General features: G+C 44.4%; 1 protein-coding gene across 1 annotated transcript in view; it reads left to right on the top strand.

The window, feature by feature from the left end:
* Positions 1-11,195, top strand: part of SCN4B (sodium voltage-gated channel beta subunit 4) — a 33,642-nt gene extending 22,447 nt beyond the window's left edge. The window contains exons 2-5 of the mRNA XM_044666356.1: positions 2,453-2,631; positions 3,212-3,440; positions 7,610-7,739; positions 10,731-11,195. Of these exons, the coding sequence (XP_044522291.1) occupies positions 2,453-2,631; positions 3,212-3,440; positions 7,610-7,739; positions 10,731-10,824 (632 nt within the window). The 3' untranslated portion in view covers positions 10,825-11,195. The remainder of the gene's footprint in view (positions 1-2,452; positions 2,632-3,211; positions 3,441-7,609; positions 7,740-10,730) is intronic.
* The last annotated feature ends 4,652 nt before the right edge of the window (positions 11,196-15,847 follow it).

Below are 15,847 nucleotides of genomic sequence, written 5' to 3'. Positions count from 1 at the left end.
GACTTCATACCCAGCACTCTACTTTTTTTTGTACCCTGCTGATTGGGAACGTGGTAATGCCTCTAACAGAAATATACTGGAAAGAAGGGAAAGAAAGCTGGAAGATGAGATGTTCAGTTTTGGATATGCTGAGTTTGAGGTGCCTCTGGGATAGCTTAGAAAAATGCCTCCTAGGTGGTTGGAGGCGTGGGACTGTAGTGAAAGGGAGACATTGAAGCTGAATATAGATTTGGGTGTCATCTCTATTGGGGTGATGATTGAAGCTATGGAAGTGGATGATATCACTCTTGGAAAGGGTGTAGAGATAGACATGAAAATGGGCAACAGCTCCCACATTTGGGGAATAGGAGGAGGAAGATGAATCAGGCAATGTGAAGAGATAAAGGAACAATCATGTGATGGAGGAAGGAGAAGATTCATTTGCCTTCACCTTTTTTCTCTTTCCCTGCTTTTAGATTAGGGACATGAGGGCAGGCAGCATTTTGTTTATTTATTTATTTTTTAAGATGTTTATTTTATTTTATTTTTAAATCCTTACCTTCCGTCTTGGAGTCAATACTCTGTATTGGTTCCAAGATAGAAGAGTGGTAAGGGCTAGGCAATGGGGGTCAAGTGACTTGCCCAGGGTCACACAGCTGGGAAGTGTCTGAGGCCAGATTTGAACCTAGGACCCCCGTCTCTAGGCCTGGCTCTCAAGCCACTGAGTTACCCAGCTGCCCCCTAAATGTTTATTTTAAAATATTTTTCCATGTTTACAGGATTCCTTTTCTTTCCCTCCCCCCTCCTGGATCCAGTCAGCACTTCCACTGGGTTATACAAACATTATCACTTATACCTCTTTCCATATTATTCATTTTTGCAATGGAGAGATCTTTTAAAAACCAAACTCCCAATCATAGATCCATATAAACAAATGAAAAGTCATTTGAGAGGGCAGCACTTTGGAGAGCAGCCACCCCTTGGCTCCCAGCAGCTCCAGGCTCTGGGAAGCCCTATCCCAACAATCTCTCTGATGCCTCACTGAAGGCTTCGTTTATTCGGGTTGGGGCGACCTCTGGTGGCCACTCAGAAGTTCAGGGGTTTCTGCCTCTACAGCTCAATCCAGTCCACTGTGCCTAAAATCCAAATGGAGAATAAGACTTAGTTGCCAAGATAATTTTTTCTTAAACCTTTAACTTTCTGACTCAGTAACAACTCTAAGACTGAAGGGCAAGGGTGAGGCAAACAGAGTTAAATGACTTGCCCAGAGTTACACAGCTAGGGAATATCTGAGGACACATTTGAACCCAGGTCCTCCCAACTCCAGGCCTGGAGCTCTAGCCACTGTCACCTAGTTGCCCTAGACAAGTCCTTATTGGAAGACAAGTCTTTTGGACTATTTTCTTGTTCTTTTTTTTTAAACCTTTATCTTCCATCTTAGAATCAATGCTGTGTATTGGTTCCAAGGCAGAGAAGAGCGGTAAGGGCGAGGCAATGGGGGTTAAGTGACTTGCCCAGAGTCACACAGTTAGGAAGTGTCTGAGGCTAGATTTGAACCCAGGACCTCTTATCTCTGGGTCTGGCTCTCAATCCACCGAGCCACCCCGCTGCCCCTGGAAAGGATCTTAGCAGCCACAGAGGGCAACATCCTGAATGACTCCTCTACAAGAGCCTCAGGTCTCTGTTTTAACAACTATAGGGACACAAAATTAACCGTCTCATGAGAAGAAGCCAGTTCATTCTGAATTATTAGAAAGTCATGCATCAGAGGCATTGTGAGGTGGCCTTGGGGTCAAAAGACAAAGGTTCAAACCCTGGCTCTGTCCCCCCACTAACTGTGACCTTGGACAAACCATTTAAGCACCTGTGGGTATTAGTCTCCTCATCTAACAAAGTCTGTTTCAGTGATTTCTGGATTTCTTTTCAGCTTTAACATCTCAGTGGTTTACAGATTCCCTTTCAGCTTTAATATCCTATGCAGGTTATTTCTTACATGGAGCTAAAACCTCCCTCCGTCATTTTTTACCCATTGGTTCTGGTCTTTTCTGTGGAGCATAGTACCTTATACATAAGAGATGCCTAATAAATGCTTGTAGACTTGACAAAGTCAGGGTATTGCCTGGATCTGATAATGCCAGGGATTATTGTCTTTCCTGAACCTTTCCTGAAAATCCTTCTGCCTAACAAATATTAATTAGCTAATGTGTGTAGGGCTCTGACTTTTGGAAAGTCAGTCTGTTCATATTCTTTAAGGTGAGGCCAGTGGGCAAAGTTTCCAGCATCTCAGGCTAATGGTATGTTCTAACACATGCAGACTCACACACACCCACATTTGTACCCATATCCACACAAACAGAGGAAAAGTGCCCAAAAGGGCAGCCTCCCCACCTCCCAGGACTAGCAGGTAAACCTTTGATGGTCCTTTGGTGGAGGTTAACCTCTGTTCTGATCCTTTTCCTGCTACTTTCTTTAGGGATAGCTTTGCTCTTGTTCCCTTGGTCCCTGGCACTGGAAGTCTCCGTGGGGAAGGCTGCCATCATCACAGCTGTAAATGGATCTGATGTCCTGCTGCCTTGTACCTTCTCCACCTGTATGGGCTTTGAGAACCTCCATTTCTGGTGGACATTCAATAACACAGATGAATACAAGAATGTGAGTCTCCTTGGGGCTAGAGAGGAGAGGTGTGGTGGTGGTAGCCAGATGTAGAGATTGGGAAAGAGAGGGCAGGAGTATCAAGCTCTTTGCTGTTCTGGCCTTTTCCTCTGTTTCCCATGGAACCCTTGTCTTAGAGCCTTTCTAGGCTTGAGCATGGGACATGCTAGATTATTTTTTCTTATCAGTCCTTTGGTTATTTTGTTTTCTTGAATAAGATAAGGGGTTTGGGTTTGGATTCAAGCATCTTTAAGGTGTTTGTCACCTTGATTGTTTAAAAAATGAGGTGCACTTGCCAGTGCCTGGGAGGAGGAGATGGAAAGAATCCCAGATTCTTGACTTTTGCGGGAATCTTAGAGTTCTTTTGGTTCAATTCCAGTTTGAATCCTAGACAAAATGTAAACAGGTTAGGCTTTGAGTTAGGTAAATGGAAATTTTTTTATAGCCAGGCAAGACTGTATAGTCTCTGTCTACTGGTTTAGATGATGTTCTGTTCTGAAATGGAGGGTTGGTCACTAAGACTTTTCTGATTCTCCCTTGGCTTCTGAGGCTTTCTCTCTTCTCCTCTGTCTCCACACAGCTGCTGGATGGAACAGTGAAGAATGAAAAATCAGACCCAAAGATTAGGTCAAACATTGACCCACGCATTGAACTGGTTGGCTCTGTCAAGGAGAAAAAGAACAACATCTCCATCCTGATCCATTTCCTAGAGTTCTCCGATAAGGGGAAGTATACTTGCCGGGTGAAGAATCCCAAGGAGAAGAATGCCCAGCATGAAGCTACTATTTCTCTCGTTGTTGTTGAAAAATGTAGGTGGTTCCAATGGGAGAGGTGAGGCATTTGGGACTGATGGTGGCAGGGAAGAGGAGTTGGCAGGGAAAGACAACAACTCACATTTATAGGGCTTAAAAAAACACCCTTACCTTCTGTCTTAGAATTGATACTAAACATTGATTCCAAGGCAGAAGAGAGATAAGGGCTAGGCAATTGGGGTCAAGTGACTTGCCCAGAGTCACACAGCGAGGAATTGTCTGAGGGAAGAAAGACTTGAACCCAGGACCTTCTCTTTTCAAACCTGGCTCTCTATCTACTGAACCACCTAACCTCCCCTAGCTTGTTGGAAAGTCAGCCTATTCACATTCTTTAATTTTAGGCCAGTGGGAAAAGTTTCCAGCATCTTAGGCTAATTGCACTGTCCAACCTTGAAGGCACTTAAGCCCCAACTCCTCTGGGAGACATCTTTCATCTATCCCAGCCCACAATGATGTCTCCCTGCTCTAACTTCCACAAGCTAAGAACTAGATACGCACAGTCAGCATTTTATCATATAAAGTGTGGTTCTCTGTGCTTAAGCAGAAACTAGATGACTATTTGTTGGGGACTTGGCATAAGGCAAGGAGTTAGTTGCACTAGAGGGCTCTAAAGTTCCTTCCAATTCTGGGATTAAACATTGGACACAGATTACATGGGATCAGGTGAGATCAGGTCAGTTCCTGTTGGAACAGCTATAAATTCAGACCCATTTCCTCATCTGTGAAATAAGGGGATTGAAATAATAAGTGGCACAGTGGATAGAGGGTCAGGCCTAGAGTCAAGAAGACTCATTTTCATGAATTCAAATCCAGCCTCAGACACTAGCTATGTGACCCTAGACAAGTCACTTAGCCCTATTTGCCTCAGTTTCCTCATCTGCAAAATGAGCTGGAGAAGGAAATGGTCAGACACTCCAGTATCTTTACCAAGAAAACTCCAAATGGAATCACAAAGAGTGGGACATGACTCAAATGACTGAGCAACAACAAATGAGTTAGATGAGCCCTGAGCTCCCTTTCTGATCTAACATGTTGTATTGCATAGATAATCCATATCCGTATCACCAAGTTCTTTATCTATTAAAGAGGGGAAAAGACCAGATAAATCTCTAAGATCCCTTATGGTCCAAAAGATCATAGTGCTTTAGAATGGAGGCCCATAGGGACCAAGAGGCTTGCCCAGGTTGATGCAGCTGTTTAGTTACTGAGCTAGGAAGAGGATCCAGGCTTCTAAGCTCTTATAATTTATAAAGTCTCAGCCTTATAGCAGTTTAGAGCAGGGAGAGATCATGTGGGCTGGAATAGATGAAAGATATTTCTTGGAGGAGCTGGGACTTTTGTTTGCCTTCAAGAGGGCATGGCTGAGTTAGAGGCAGTAGCTATCAATAGCTAACCAGATCTGGAGACAGGAGGTCCTGAGTTGAAATATTTCCTCCCTTATACACGTCCTAGCTGTGTGACCCTGGGCAAGTCAAAACCCCAATTGTGTAGCCTTTATTGCTCTTCTGCCTTGGAACCAATACTTAGTATCAATTCTAAGGCAGAAGGTAAGATTTTTTAAAAAAAGAGGCTTTGGATAAAGGGGTAGGACATAATTCAGGTAATTGACACTAAATTGAAAAAACACACCAAAAAAAGTATCCACAAAGAAAAAGAGACTTAAAAAATTGTGCAATCCATGGCAAGGCCATATGTGTTATTTTTAGATGATATTCTGTAAAGGCATATTCGTGCCACAGATTCCACTCATTAGCATGGATAACTGACAATTAATTCTACTCAGTTTTTATCTCTATAAGGCTCTGAACTGAGTTATACAGACATAGCCCCTGTTCTTTTGCAAGTCTCTAGAATAATTTAAGGCAGAGGTTAGAGAGATTGAATAAGCATCAGTCAAAGACATTAATGAGATGCAAATAAATAATTCTGTTGTGTACAGAGAGGTCAGTGAGTGTGTATTGTGGAGTGATTGGAGGAGGGAGATTTAGGAGAGTTGAATGTCTAAGCAGGAAGGGACTGGAGGGGATTGGAATCCCCTTCCATATAGCTGTTTAAAAAAAATCCTTTTCTTCCATCTTAGAAGCAATACAAAGTGTTAGTTCCAAGGCAGAAGAGCACTAAGGCTACGCAATGGGGTAAAGTGGCTTGCCCAGGCTCACACAGCAGGGAATTATCTGGGGTCAAATCGGACCTCCATTTCTAAGCCTGGTGCTCTATCCATTGAGCCACCTAGTTGCCCCCTTCCATATAGTTTTATAGAAATCTTCCTAGAAGAATTGGAGTATCTATTAATCAATCAGTTGACTAGTATGCTGAACATAGAATACTGAAATAGTATGAGAGATGGATTTGTCCTTAAGGAACTTATGATTTAACAAGGGAACCAACAAAGGAAACAATAGAAAATAGAATGATGATATATAAAATTATGCACTGAATTGTGCCATCAGAATATGGAAAAATAGAACAATGAGCAATGAAATGGAATCCCCTGGGCAAAGGCATGAGAGTGGGAAGGAATGGCCCAAAGAGTTTATGGAGCAAGAGGAGACTGTAAGGCAGAATAGTGTAATGGGAAGAGCATTCTACTTGGCATTCAGTGACTTGAGTTCTGGCCCCAGCTCCATCACTCCTTTGTACTTTTGCTGGGGAGCTCCTTAAACTTGGAATTCTCTGGCACACCCGCCCCCCCCTTACCCCCCTGCCTTTTTGAATACCTGAAATCTTAGAAAGCTTAGCTCAGGTGATATTGGCTATGTGAAGCCTGTCCCTGATCTCTTCCACTTTTCCCAGTTGCTGATGTCTCCCTTCCCCTCCCCATTACCCTGTATTTATTTTGCATATATATGAATGAATGAAAAAAATTTTATAAAAAAGCACTATGTGCCAAACCCTGTGCTGAGTGCTGGGGATACAAAGGGATAACATGGAAAAGTGAGATAAGTACCATTCTCAGTGAGCTCAGTTCATTTTGTTCTTGTTTAAACCTTTGCCAATACTGTGTATTGGTTCTAAGGTAGAAGAGTGGTAAAGGCTAGGCAATGGGAGTTAAGTGACTTGCCCAGGGTCACACAGCTAGGAAGTGTCTAAGGCCAGATTTGAACCTGGGACCTCCTAAGAAGTGAGAACCTTTAGGCCTGGTTTTCAGTCCATATTCTCATTCTCACTGAGCCACCCAGCCACCCCCTCAGTTTTTAATTACAAGAGGCAACATATAGAACAGAGCTTAACTGCAGATATCATGGAAAAGGTCCAGGAATCCTTAGGATGCATTGGTGGGTCAGCTGGTAATACTTGGGGGCCAAAGAGAGTAGGAACATGGCAATTGGTAAAGCCTGGTGGTCCTTCACCATAGTGGATGATTCCTAGCTGGTGTAAGTGGCATCTGGCAAGGAGTGGTGGTAGAGGAGCCTGGTCCATCACTTTTGGGAGGAGGGAGCAAATCTAATGGTTGGTTTATAGTGGGGACTCTGGGTTCCTTCCTAAAGCTGTAGGGGCAGGGACTTAAGGTTTTTTGTAGCCAGGAAAGGAAAAGAAAACATTATCAAGAAGGGGTGTGTGTGTGTGTGTGTGTGTGTGTGTGTGTGTGTGTGTGTGTGTGTGTGTGTGTTGCAGCTAGGTGGCTCACCAGTCTTGGAGAGGGAAGGTCTGAAATGTTGAAATCTGACCTCAGATAACTTCCTATCTGTGTCACCCTGGGCAAGTTGCTTGACCCCAATTGTCTAACCTTTACCACTTTTCTGTCTTGGAACCAATACTTAGTATTTATTCCAAGACAGAAGATAAAGATTAAAAAAAAAGATAGTTGTGGGAGAAGGGCTACTCTTGGCCCCTACTCCTGCTTTGTAAGTGTCTTCTATGGAAAGTAAACTGCTTGACGGTACAGTTTATTTAATTTTTGTCTTTGTATCTCCAGCATATAGTAGGTTCTCAATAAGTGCTTGTTAACTGATTAATTGATTATGGTCATAGCATATAAAGCTGTACCACTTTACCCCTCTATCCCTTTTTATAGATGAAGAAACTGAAGCCCATAGAGTTGAATTCCAGTATTCTCATTCTAAAGCCTCTTCTTTTCATTCCTCCTCAGTGCTACTAGCTGGCTATGTGATCTGGGGCTCTCTTACCTCTTAACTCTTTCTTCCTCTCCTGGTCTGTCCTCACAGTGGTGGAAGTAGACAATACTGTGACAATCATCATCGTCTCAGTTGTGGGTGGTCTCATCGGATTTCTTATTGTCTTCATGTTGATTAAGAAGTTCATTACTTTCATCATTAAGAAGACCCAAGAAAAGAAGTGAGTTATCAGCATCGTTGTCCTCTATCCTACTGTCTTCTGTTCCACTATTCCCTCCATCCCATCATAGTTACCACAACTCTTTGTCTTCTGTCTCCATCCCTTCTTCCCCTGTTCCATCTTCTGTCCTGTCTAGTAATAATTAGCATTTATATGTAACATTTTAAAGTCTGAAAATAGGTTTTGAATGCACGGTTTTATTTGAGCTTCACAACAGCTCTATGAGGTAGGTAGTACAGGTATTATTTTTCTCATTTTTACAGATGAGGAAACTAAGGCTAATAAGTTAAGTGATTTGCCTGTGGTCAGGCTATCTTTCCCTTTTTTCTATCTGATCATTCTTTCCCTGTCTTCTTCTTATGTCATATCCTTTTAATCCCAGCATCCTTCCCATCCTTCCTATCCTACTTCTCTTCCCATTGTGTGAAGGGAACCCCTTCCCAGGATCACCTTTGGGACCCTGCCTCCACTCCTGCACTCCAGTGTGGCTCATGGGGCAGTGACCTAGGCACCTGAGCCGGAAATGATTGGGAAATTCATCTAGGGATAAAAGGGAAGGAATAAAAGAAGGGGTTCCAGGAAGCAGGCTGGTTCTATTCTCTTGGGTGGGTGGTGAAAGGAAGGTGGCTGACAGAGCCATGTGGAGAGCATCTACATGGTTAGTTAGAATAGGTTTCTTTTTTCTCTGTCTGCCGTCTCCTGTTCATGTAAATATTAATAAACTCTATGGAAATTAAGGACCAGAGTTTAATTTTGTTATTATACCTTCTATTTTTTTCTCCAATGGAACATTCCTTCTAACTCACTTTTCTCTTACTTATCTAACTATTCTCCTTCATCTTTGACTATTCACCTCTATTTTTATATTTCTCCTTATTCCAGTTATATTCTCTGTATTATTGTAATTCTCCATCCTCCCATATCCCCCATGTACCATCATCCTTCCTATTCCTTCATTTCCTCCATCCCTCTGTCCTTCCTATCCATATTGCTTTTCTTGCCTGATTATTCTTCTCCCTGATCCATTAGCTTTCTTTCAACCTCCCTTCATTACATAATATTCCTTCATATCCTTTTTTTAAACTCTTACCTTCTGTCTTAGAATAGATACTATGTATTGCAATGATGGCGAACCTATGGTACAGGGGACAAAGATGGCATGCAGAGCGCTTTCTGTGGGCATGAGGCTAGAAAGGCAGAGGGACTCAGGCAGAGCTGCCCCCTTCCCCCTCTCCATCGTGACTGATGACATTTTTTCATATCCTCTGCTCTTCTGCCCAGCAGCCAATGGGAGCACACAGTGGGGTAAGGTGGGTGGCTCACAGAGGGCAGAGCTGGAGAGGAGCAGAGAGCTTGGCCCACTCCCCTCCCCCTCTCTATACTCACCGAGGACATTCCTCACTTCACTTGCCCCTCCACCCAGCAGCCCATTGGGAGTGCTTTCTTCTTCCCCTGTGTGAGGTAAGGGTGAGGGGAGCAGGGCACGCTTAACACTTGGTGGGGGTGGGGTGGGGCATGGCACTCCTCTAAAAGGTTCACCATCACTGATGTATTGATTCTAAGACAAAAGACTAGTAAGGGTGAGGCAATTAGGGTTAAATGATTTGCCCAGGGTCACATAGCTTGGTTCCTCCATATCTTACTAGCCTTCCTCCTAGGGCAGTCTTCCCAGGTTCTCTGTCATTCTTTTCATCCTTTACTTCTTTTCTTTATTGCTATCCTTATCCCCATCCCATTCTTCTTCTTAATCATTGATCTCTTCCATTCTACCACTCTTGTTCTTATATCTTCATTCTCTCTATTCCACTGTCCTTTCACGTGTTACTAACCTGAGCCTTGTCCACTATTCTAGTCCTTCTGTTGTCATGCACATTTTAGCCATTCTACTATCTTCACACAGCTCAGGTACCTCATCTTTCCTATCATGTGGTTATCGCCTATGTAGGTGTTCTCTCCAGTAACGTTGTCTTTCTTATTCCAAACATTTCTCTGTCATCACTACTCATCTTCCTCTCCATATCTGCATCTATGTCCCCCTCTCCTCATACTGCTTTCCCTCTCCCTTCTTCCCTTCTCCTGAAACTAAGGAGACAGGCTATGATAGACCTCATTGTCATTAATATTCTCTTGTTTTTGTTTTTTTTTTCCTCCCTGCAGTGTGGGGTGGGGCAGGAGAAGAGGGGATGGTGGCATGGTCTTGGTGTGCTTTCTTCCTTTGTTCCTTCATTTGTTCAATTGTTTGTTTGTTCATTCCTTCCTCCCTTCCTCTTTCCCTTCCTCCTTCTCTTCCTTCCCTTATATCTTGGAATCAGTACTAAGAATTGGTTCCAAGGTAGAAGAGTGGTAAGGGTTAGTCAATGGGGGATAAGTGACTTGCCCAGGGTCACAGAGCTAGAAAGTGTTTGAGGCCAGATTTGAACCCAGGACCTCCTGTCACCATGCATGGCTCTCAATCCATTGAACTACCCAGCTGCACCCCTCCCTTCTTCTGCCTTTTCTACTATGTTAGTGATTAGAGCACTTTCTTTGAAGTCTTTCTCCAACACTCAGTAGCTGTATATCCTCAGCAAATTAATTAGCCTCTCTGGGTCTTAGTTTCCTGATCTGTAAAATGGGGATAATGATAAAACTGCCTTCCACCCCTTACTTTGCAGGTTTATTGTGGGTAAAATGCCTTAGAGGTGTTTCATTGTTATTATTGCTTTTATATAGTCAAAACTAAAACTAACGGGTGGGAGTTATATCAAAGACTTTTGTAAAACAATTATATTTGTCCAATGGCAGAAGAATTTCCTTGGGAAATGATGAGCCTCCATCACTAGTATTCCATAAAGAGAAATGGCAAACCAGAGAGAGGGGCACAGAACCAAGCAGAAGGCAGAGAGCAGTGGGAAATAAGGAACCAGGGTCATAGAAGTGGATGGAAGGTTGGCTTTGATGACCTCTAAGGCCTCTTACAATGCTGAGATCTATGATTCTTTGCTTTTCCAGGAAAGAATGTCTCGTGAATTCATCAGGGAATGACAATACCGAGAATGGGATGGCTGGCTCCAAAGCAGAACAGAAAGCAACACCAAAGTTGTAAAACCTCCTGGCTCGAGGCCTAGGGGGATCCTGCAGTCAACTCCACAACTACAGAGTCTCTATTTTTGTTAACAAAACTGATGCTTGGGCCGTGTCTATAGAACCCATGTGCCTGTGATGCCCGCTGCTTAGCTCAGACTGGAATCTCCTAGGGGTGGGGAGCAATGGGGCCTACTTAGACTGGCTTCCTTAGCTATAGCCTCTCACCCCTTTCCTCTCTTTCCTTCTCCTTCCAGAGATGCAGATGTCAGGCAAGAAGGAGAGAGGAGTCCAGGGGAAGTCCTGTAATTGGGGAGGTGGAGGAGGCCAGGGAGAAGGAGCATAGGAGCACTGTGTGGAACTTAGAGTTGGGATGGCATTAGAGAATGTAGAGTTGGGTGTGTGCATGTGAGGGTCTTCTCTTCCGGTCATCCCTCTCTGCCCTGATCTTTCTTCCCTAATATCTGAGAACTCTACACTGGGAATGGGCAATACCAGTGTTCTGGTCCCATCACATCCCTTGCCTGTCCCAGGGATCTTCTGTCTCCCGGTCAAGGCAGGACCATGGCCAGCTCATTGGGAGCTCCAGTTCTGGGTCCCCTTCCCACTCCGATACCTTCCTTTTCCTTCCATAGCAAGAGATGTCATCTTGCTTGGGGTTCTGAGTGCCTGTCTTCTTTTGTCTCCTTTCTCCCTCTCATAAGACTTCTACTCTGTTCTGATCCCCTTCAGTGGCTTCTTCTTTCCCCTCATTCTAGTCACCTCTACATCCAAAGGCCTATTCAGTCTTTCTCTTCTCCCCACTCCCCTTCCAAGTAAAGGACTCATTCTCTGGATATCCTAAGATCTTTTCTATAGAGCTGGGGGTTGGGGAAATGGAGGAGTTCTTGTAGTGGCATGGGGCATTGGCAGCCCTGAGCACTGAACTCTGGGAATGGAGAAGGTCATCTAGGCAGGATTCATCTTTGTTGTATATGGGGTTTGAGGGAGAAATCATTTTTGGTGTTACTGCTTCAAGGGACTTTTAGGGATATAATCTTCAATTCTGCAGGGTAACTGGCTTATTCTTACTCCAGCCTGCTGCTCCATAGCCAGAGTTGGGAGGAGAGGTACATGGGGCATCCTCTCATTGCCTCAGGTCTAGTTCTCTCTCAGAAATGGGGAAGTTTCACTTCAGAGGCCTGAGTAAGGAATTCGGAGCTGGGCCACTCTATCTTGAGCCATTGGGAAGTAGGGAAAAGGGAGGATTCTGGCTCCTTTGCTTGGAGTAATGGTCAGGCATTAAATCCTTCCTCCTTTCTCTAAATCTGTAGCTCAGGGGTCCAAGTTCCTGTATTACTGAGAGAGAACTAGCTCAGACAGAGATAGAGACTTTCTTTGAGTCCCAGCTCCCTAGGGGACTGGAAGCTCTCACCTAGCCTTAGTTCCCTGGTGCCTAAGTTCCCCAATTGGGAAAGGCCATGGCCTGCACCCCAGGCCCATTCTACCCCATGTATCTCTGGAAGCCCATGTCTCTTGGTCATTGCAGGACTGTGACTAACTCATTGGGAACCTACATCCTGTCCCCCACCCAGCCACCCCAATCTCCTGGATCCCCTTCTCTTCCTTTTTGGAGCAAGTCTGCTATGTTGCTGGTGACTCTGGGTATCCTCTTCTCTTCTCTTACTTTCACTCTTTCTCCTCCTCTTCCTAGTCACCTCTCTCCCCCGTAAGTCTTCATCACTCTCCATGCATATACCCCATGCATGATCCCCAAATAAAGGGCCAGAAACTCTCTCTAGATACATGCTCCATTTATGGAGACAGACTTTAGAGTCCTCCCTACTTGCATTGCGAGAGGCCTTAGGTTTGCTGGTTCCCACTCCCTGCTTTAGCTTTAGGTGCTCAACCTCAACTTGCATTACCCTCTCTCCGGGATTGGGATGGATCTAGAGGAACAGGTACCCACAGTTTTTTTTTTGTTCTAAGAAACTGGTATGCACATCCCTATGAGTGGGGATGTCTGTGCCTTAGACCTTGGTATTTTAGCTTATGCCCCATCTCTCCTCTCAGACCTGTGTTTGCTGGGAGATAAAAAGTTGCACCTGACATGGGAGGCAGGGAAGAGTCTTCTAAGCCCATCCTGGGCTCACTTGGAGGGCTAATGGCCTGAGAAAGAGGGGAGTGAGTAGGGCCTGGGAGCTAGTAACCAGGATGTTTCAGTTTGGTCCCTTGCCAAGCAACTTGGGTCTCAGTGACATTGGCATGGTGCTTCTGATGTAAGAGAGGTTTTGGGGATGTGGGATGGGAATGATTGAGGCAATAGGGGGAGGCGGTGGTGGTTGAGCTCTGAGAATCCATATGACTGTGTCTCAAAGGAGGAGGGTGGTAGGGATGGTGATGGCAATGTTATTGGTACCAGAAAGTATCAATACAAACAAGCTAACACTGTCCTCTCCTTGACTATGAGACCGCACATGGTTGACTCATTTAGATTAGGCTCATTTTCTGTGGTTTTCTTGGGAAGAACCAGAGTTTCTCATTTCTTTTTTTTGCCAAGAAAGTACACATAGTAGTTGCTTCTGGGGAGTTCCTGGCACAGAATTTCCTATTCCAGAGAAGATAAAGGAAATAAAATCAGAGTTTGGAAGTAACGCCCAGCAGCAGGTTCTCCTTAGGTCTACTTTTTTTAAGGGGCCTGTAGCTTGGCTTCACTCACTATAACCCTGGCTCCTTGTTGCCTCACGTGCGGTGCTGTGCACCCCATTGGGCTGGCCACTTCCCCCTTTCTGCTCCTACAGTTGCTCCCATTCTCTCTTGCTTTGATTATGCCAGATTTTATCCACAAGTTCAGACTTTCATGGGTGAGAAGCCCCTTAGGAGTGGACAGATCAGGGCTTCCAACCATCTAGCAAATACCTCTTGTAGCTGCCTTCATGGAAAACTACTTTCTTTTTCCTTTCTAACCTGCACATTAAGCACAAGTAGAAAAAATAAAAGAACTTGGGGTCTAGTAGTTTGAGAGGAAGGGAAAAGACAACTGAAATATTTTCATTCCCAGCTCTCCCACTTACTGACTGGGTGACCCTGGGCAAGCCACTTACCTTTTCTGGGCCTCAGTTTTCCCCATCTCTAAAATGGGCATAATAATACTTACCTACCTCACTGAGGTGTTGTGAGGCTTGACCAGTTCTTGACTGTAAAAAAAAAAAAAAGTTTAGACTCAGGAGTACTCCAGGAGGCAGAGTATTATTATCAGAGAGATCATTCAGAGGGTTCCTCTTCTTCATCTTTGTCTTCCCTGCCACTGCACATGCATCCTTGGAATTCTTTTCACTTCTAGGATGTTTGGAACATTACCTGTACGTTTTTTACCATGGCCTTGGCTATGTAACAGGAAGTAAATGTAGAGCAGCCCCTTCAGTGTTAGAGAAATTCCATGGAAGGGAAGGAGTAGGATAAATGGTGAGGCTAGAAGGGAGCCTACTTTGCCAAGTTGTACTTTAAATTTTTAGAACTTAAATTCACACAGCACTAATAGGATCTCTTGGGGTTCAGTATCTCCCTCAGGAAAAGAAAGTAACTGAACTAGATTGGTGGACTGCATCTGTAGGCTGTGGTCCCATGGGGTTATTGTTTGGAGATACTCTAGGGAGTAGCCACAGATGCTAAAAGTACCATAGAATGATAATGCTATTGGGTAGGATTCCTGCAGAGGTTTTAGTGTTCAAAAGGGGTCCTCATCCTTAAAGTGATTAGAAATCCCTGGACTAGATAATTTTCAGGTTCCTTTCAGCTCTACTATTTTATCTGAGTCTATAAGATTGTTTGAGTGGATAAGACCAAAGAAATCCAAGGGGGACTAGCTCTCCCTTTTGTACTCCTCATCCTTTTATCTCAAAAAGAAGGATCTGAGCACTTGGCTTTGGTTTTCATTCCAACTGTCACCCTGCGGCCATGAATTCTTGCTGTCCGACAAGTCTAGAAGTGGAGATTGAAAGGGCTCGTATGGATCATGTTCCATGTGGGATACCTTTGGCCAGATGGATGTTTGTGAGTGGAGAGAGGAGAGGAGTGTGTGTCCGAGCCTGTGGATAATCTATGTGTACCCCCTGCTTATGGCAAGTGTTTGTGTGTATGTTCCAAATGTGCGTGTGTGTGTGTGTGTGTGTGTGTGTGTGTGGATGGGGGTCTATAAGATTACAGGACCTGCTTGTACTTGGAATGCAGTCATCTGGTCAACAAGAATTTATTAAATACTATGCGTGTGCCAGGCACTGTGCTAAGTACAAAGGATACAAGGGAGGCAAAAACATGAGGAAGCCAGGATACTAACAACTGTGGACATGCAAGATCTAGACAGAGTAGCTGACAGCTAATCTCAGAGGGAAGGCAAAGTGAGGAGAGAGAACTGGTTGACAGCTTGTGTGCCTCGTTGATGGCTACACGATGTCAAGTGAACTAGAAGAAGATGGCTCAGTGCTTTGTGGCCTTTGGAAACTCAGGTTAGCCTCCAGGCCAAGATAAAGCATTGGAGAGGGAATGGGGTTTGGATTTTATTGGTAGAGGAAACTCCCAAGTGAGGGCAGCTAGGTGCCACAGTGGATAGAGTATGAGGGCTGGAGTTAGGAAAACCTGAGTTCCAATCCAGCCTCAAACACTCAACTAGCCATATGGCCCTGGGCAAGTCACTTAACCTTGTCTGCCTCAGTTTCCTCATCTTCAAAATGAGCTGGAGAAGGAAACCTCTCCAATATCTTTGCCAAGAAAACCCCAAATGGGGTTATGAAGTCAGACATGACTGAAATGACTGAACAGCAAGTGAGGACACTATCAGTGCAGTAGCCTAGAGCACTGACAAGTATTGGAGTAGTCGCTGAATAAATATTTGTTGAATTTAAATGTGGGGAGGTTTAAATGTGCACGGAGGATATGCCGAGGAGACTGGGAATGCATGTGTGTGCGTGTGTGCGTGTGTGCATGTGTGTGTGTGCGTGTGTGTGTGTGTGTGTGTGTGTGTGTGTGTGTGAGAGAGAGAGAGAGAGAGAGAGAGAGAGAGAGAGAGA

Source organism: Gracilinanus agilis, chromosome 3, assembly GCF_016433145.1.
Source record: "Gracilinanus agilis isolate LMUSP501 chromosome 3, AgileGrace, whole genome shotgun sequence".
Lineage (NCBI taxonomy): Eukaryota > Metazoa > Chordata > Mammalia > Didelphimorphia > Didelphidae > Gracilinanus > Gracilinanus agilis.
Note: the sequence above shows the minus strand (reverse complement) of the source record. Positions and strands in the feature narration are given on the sequence as shown.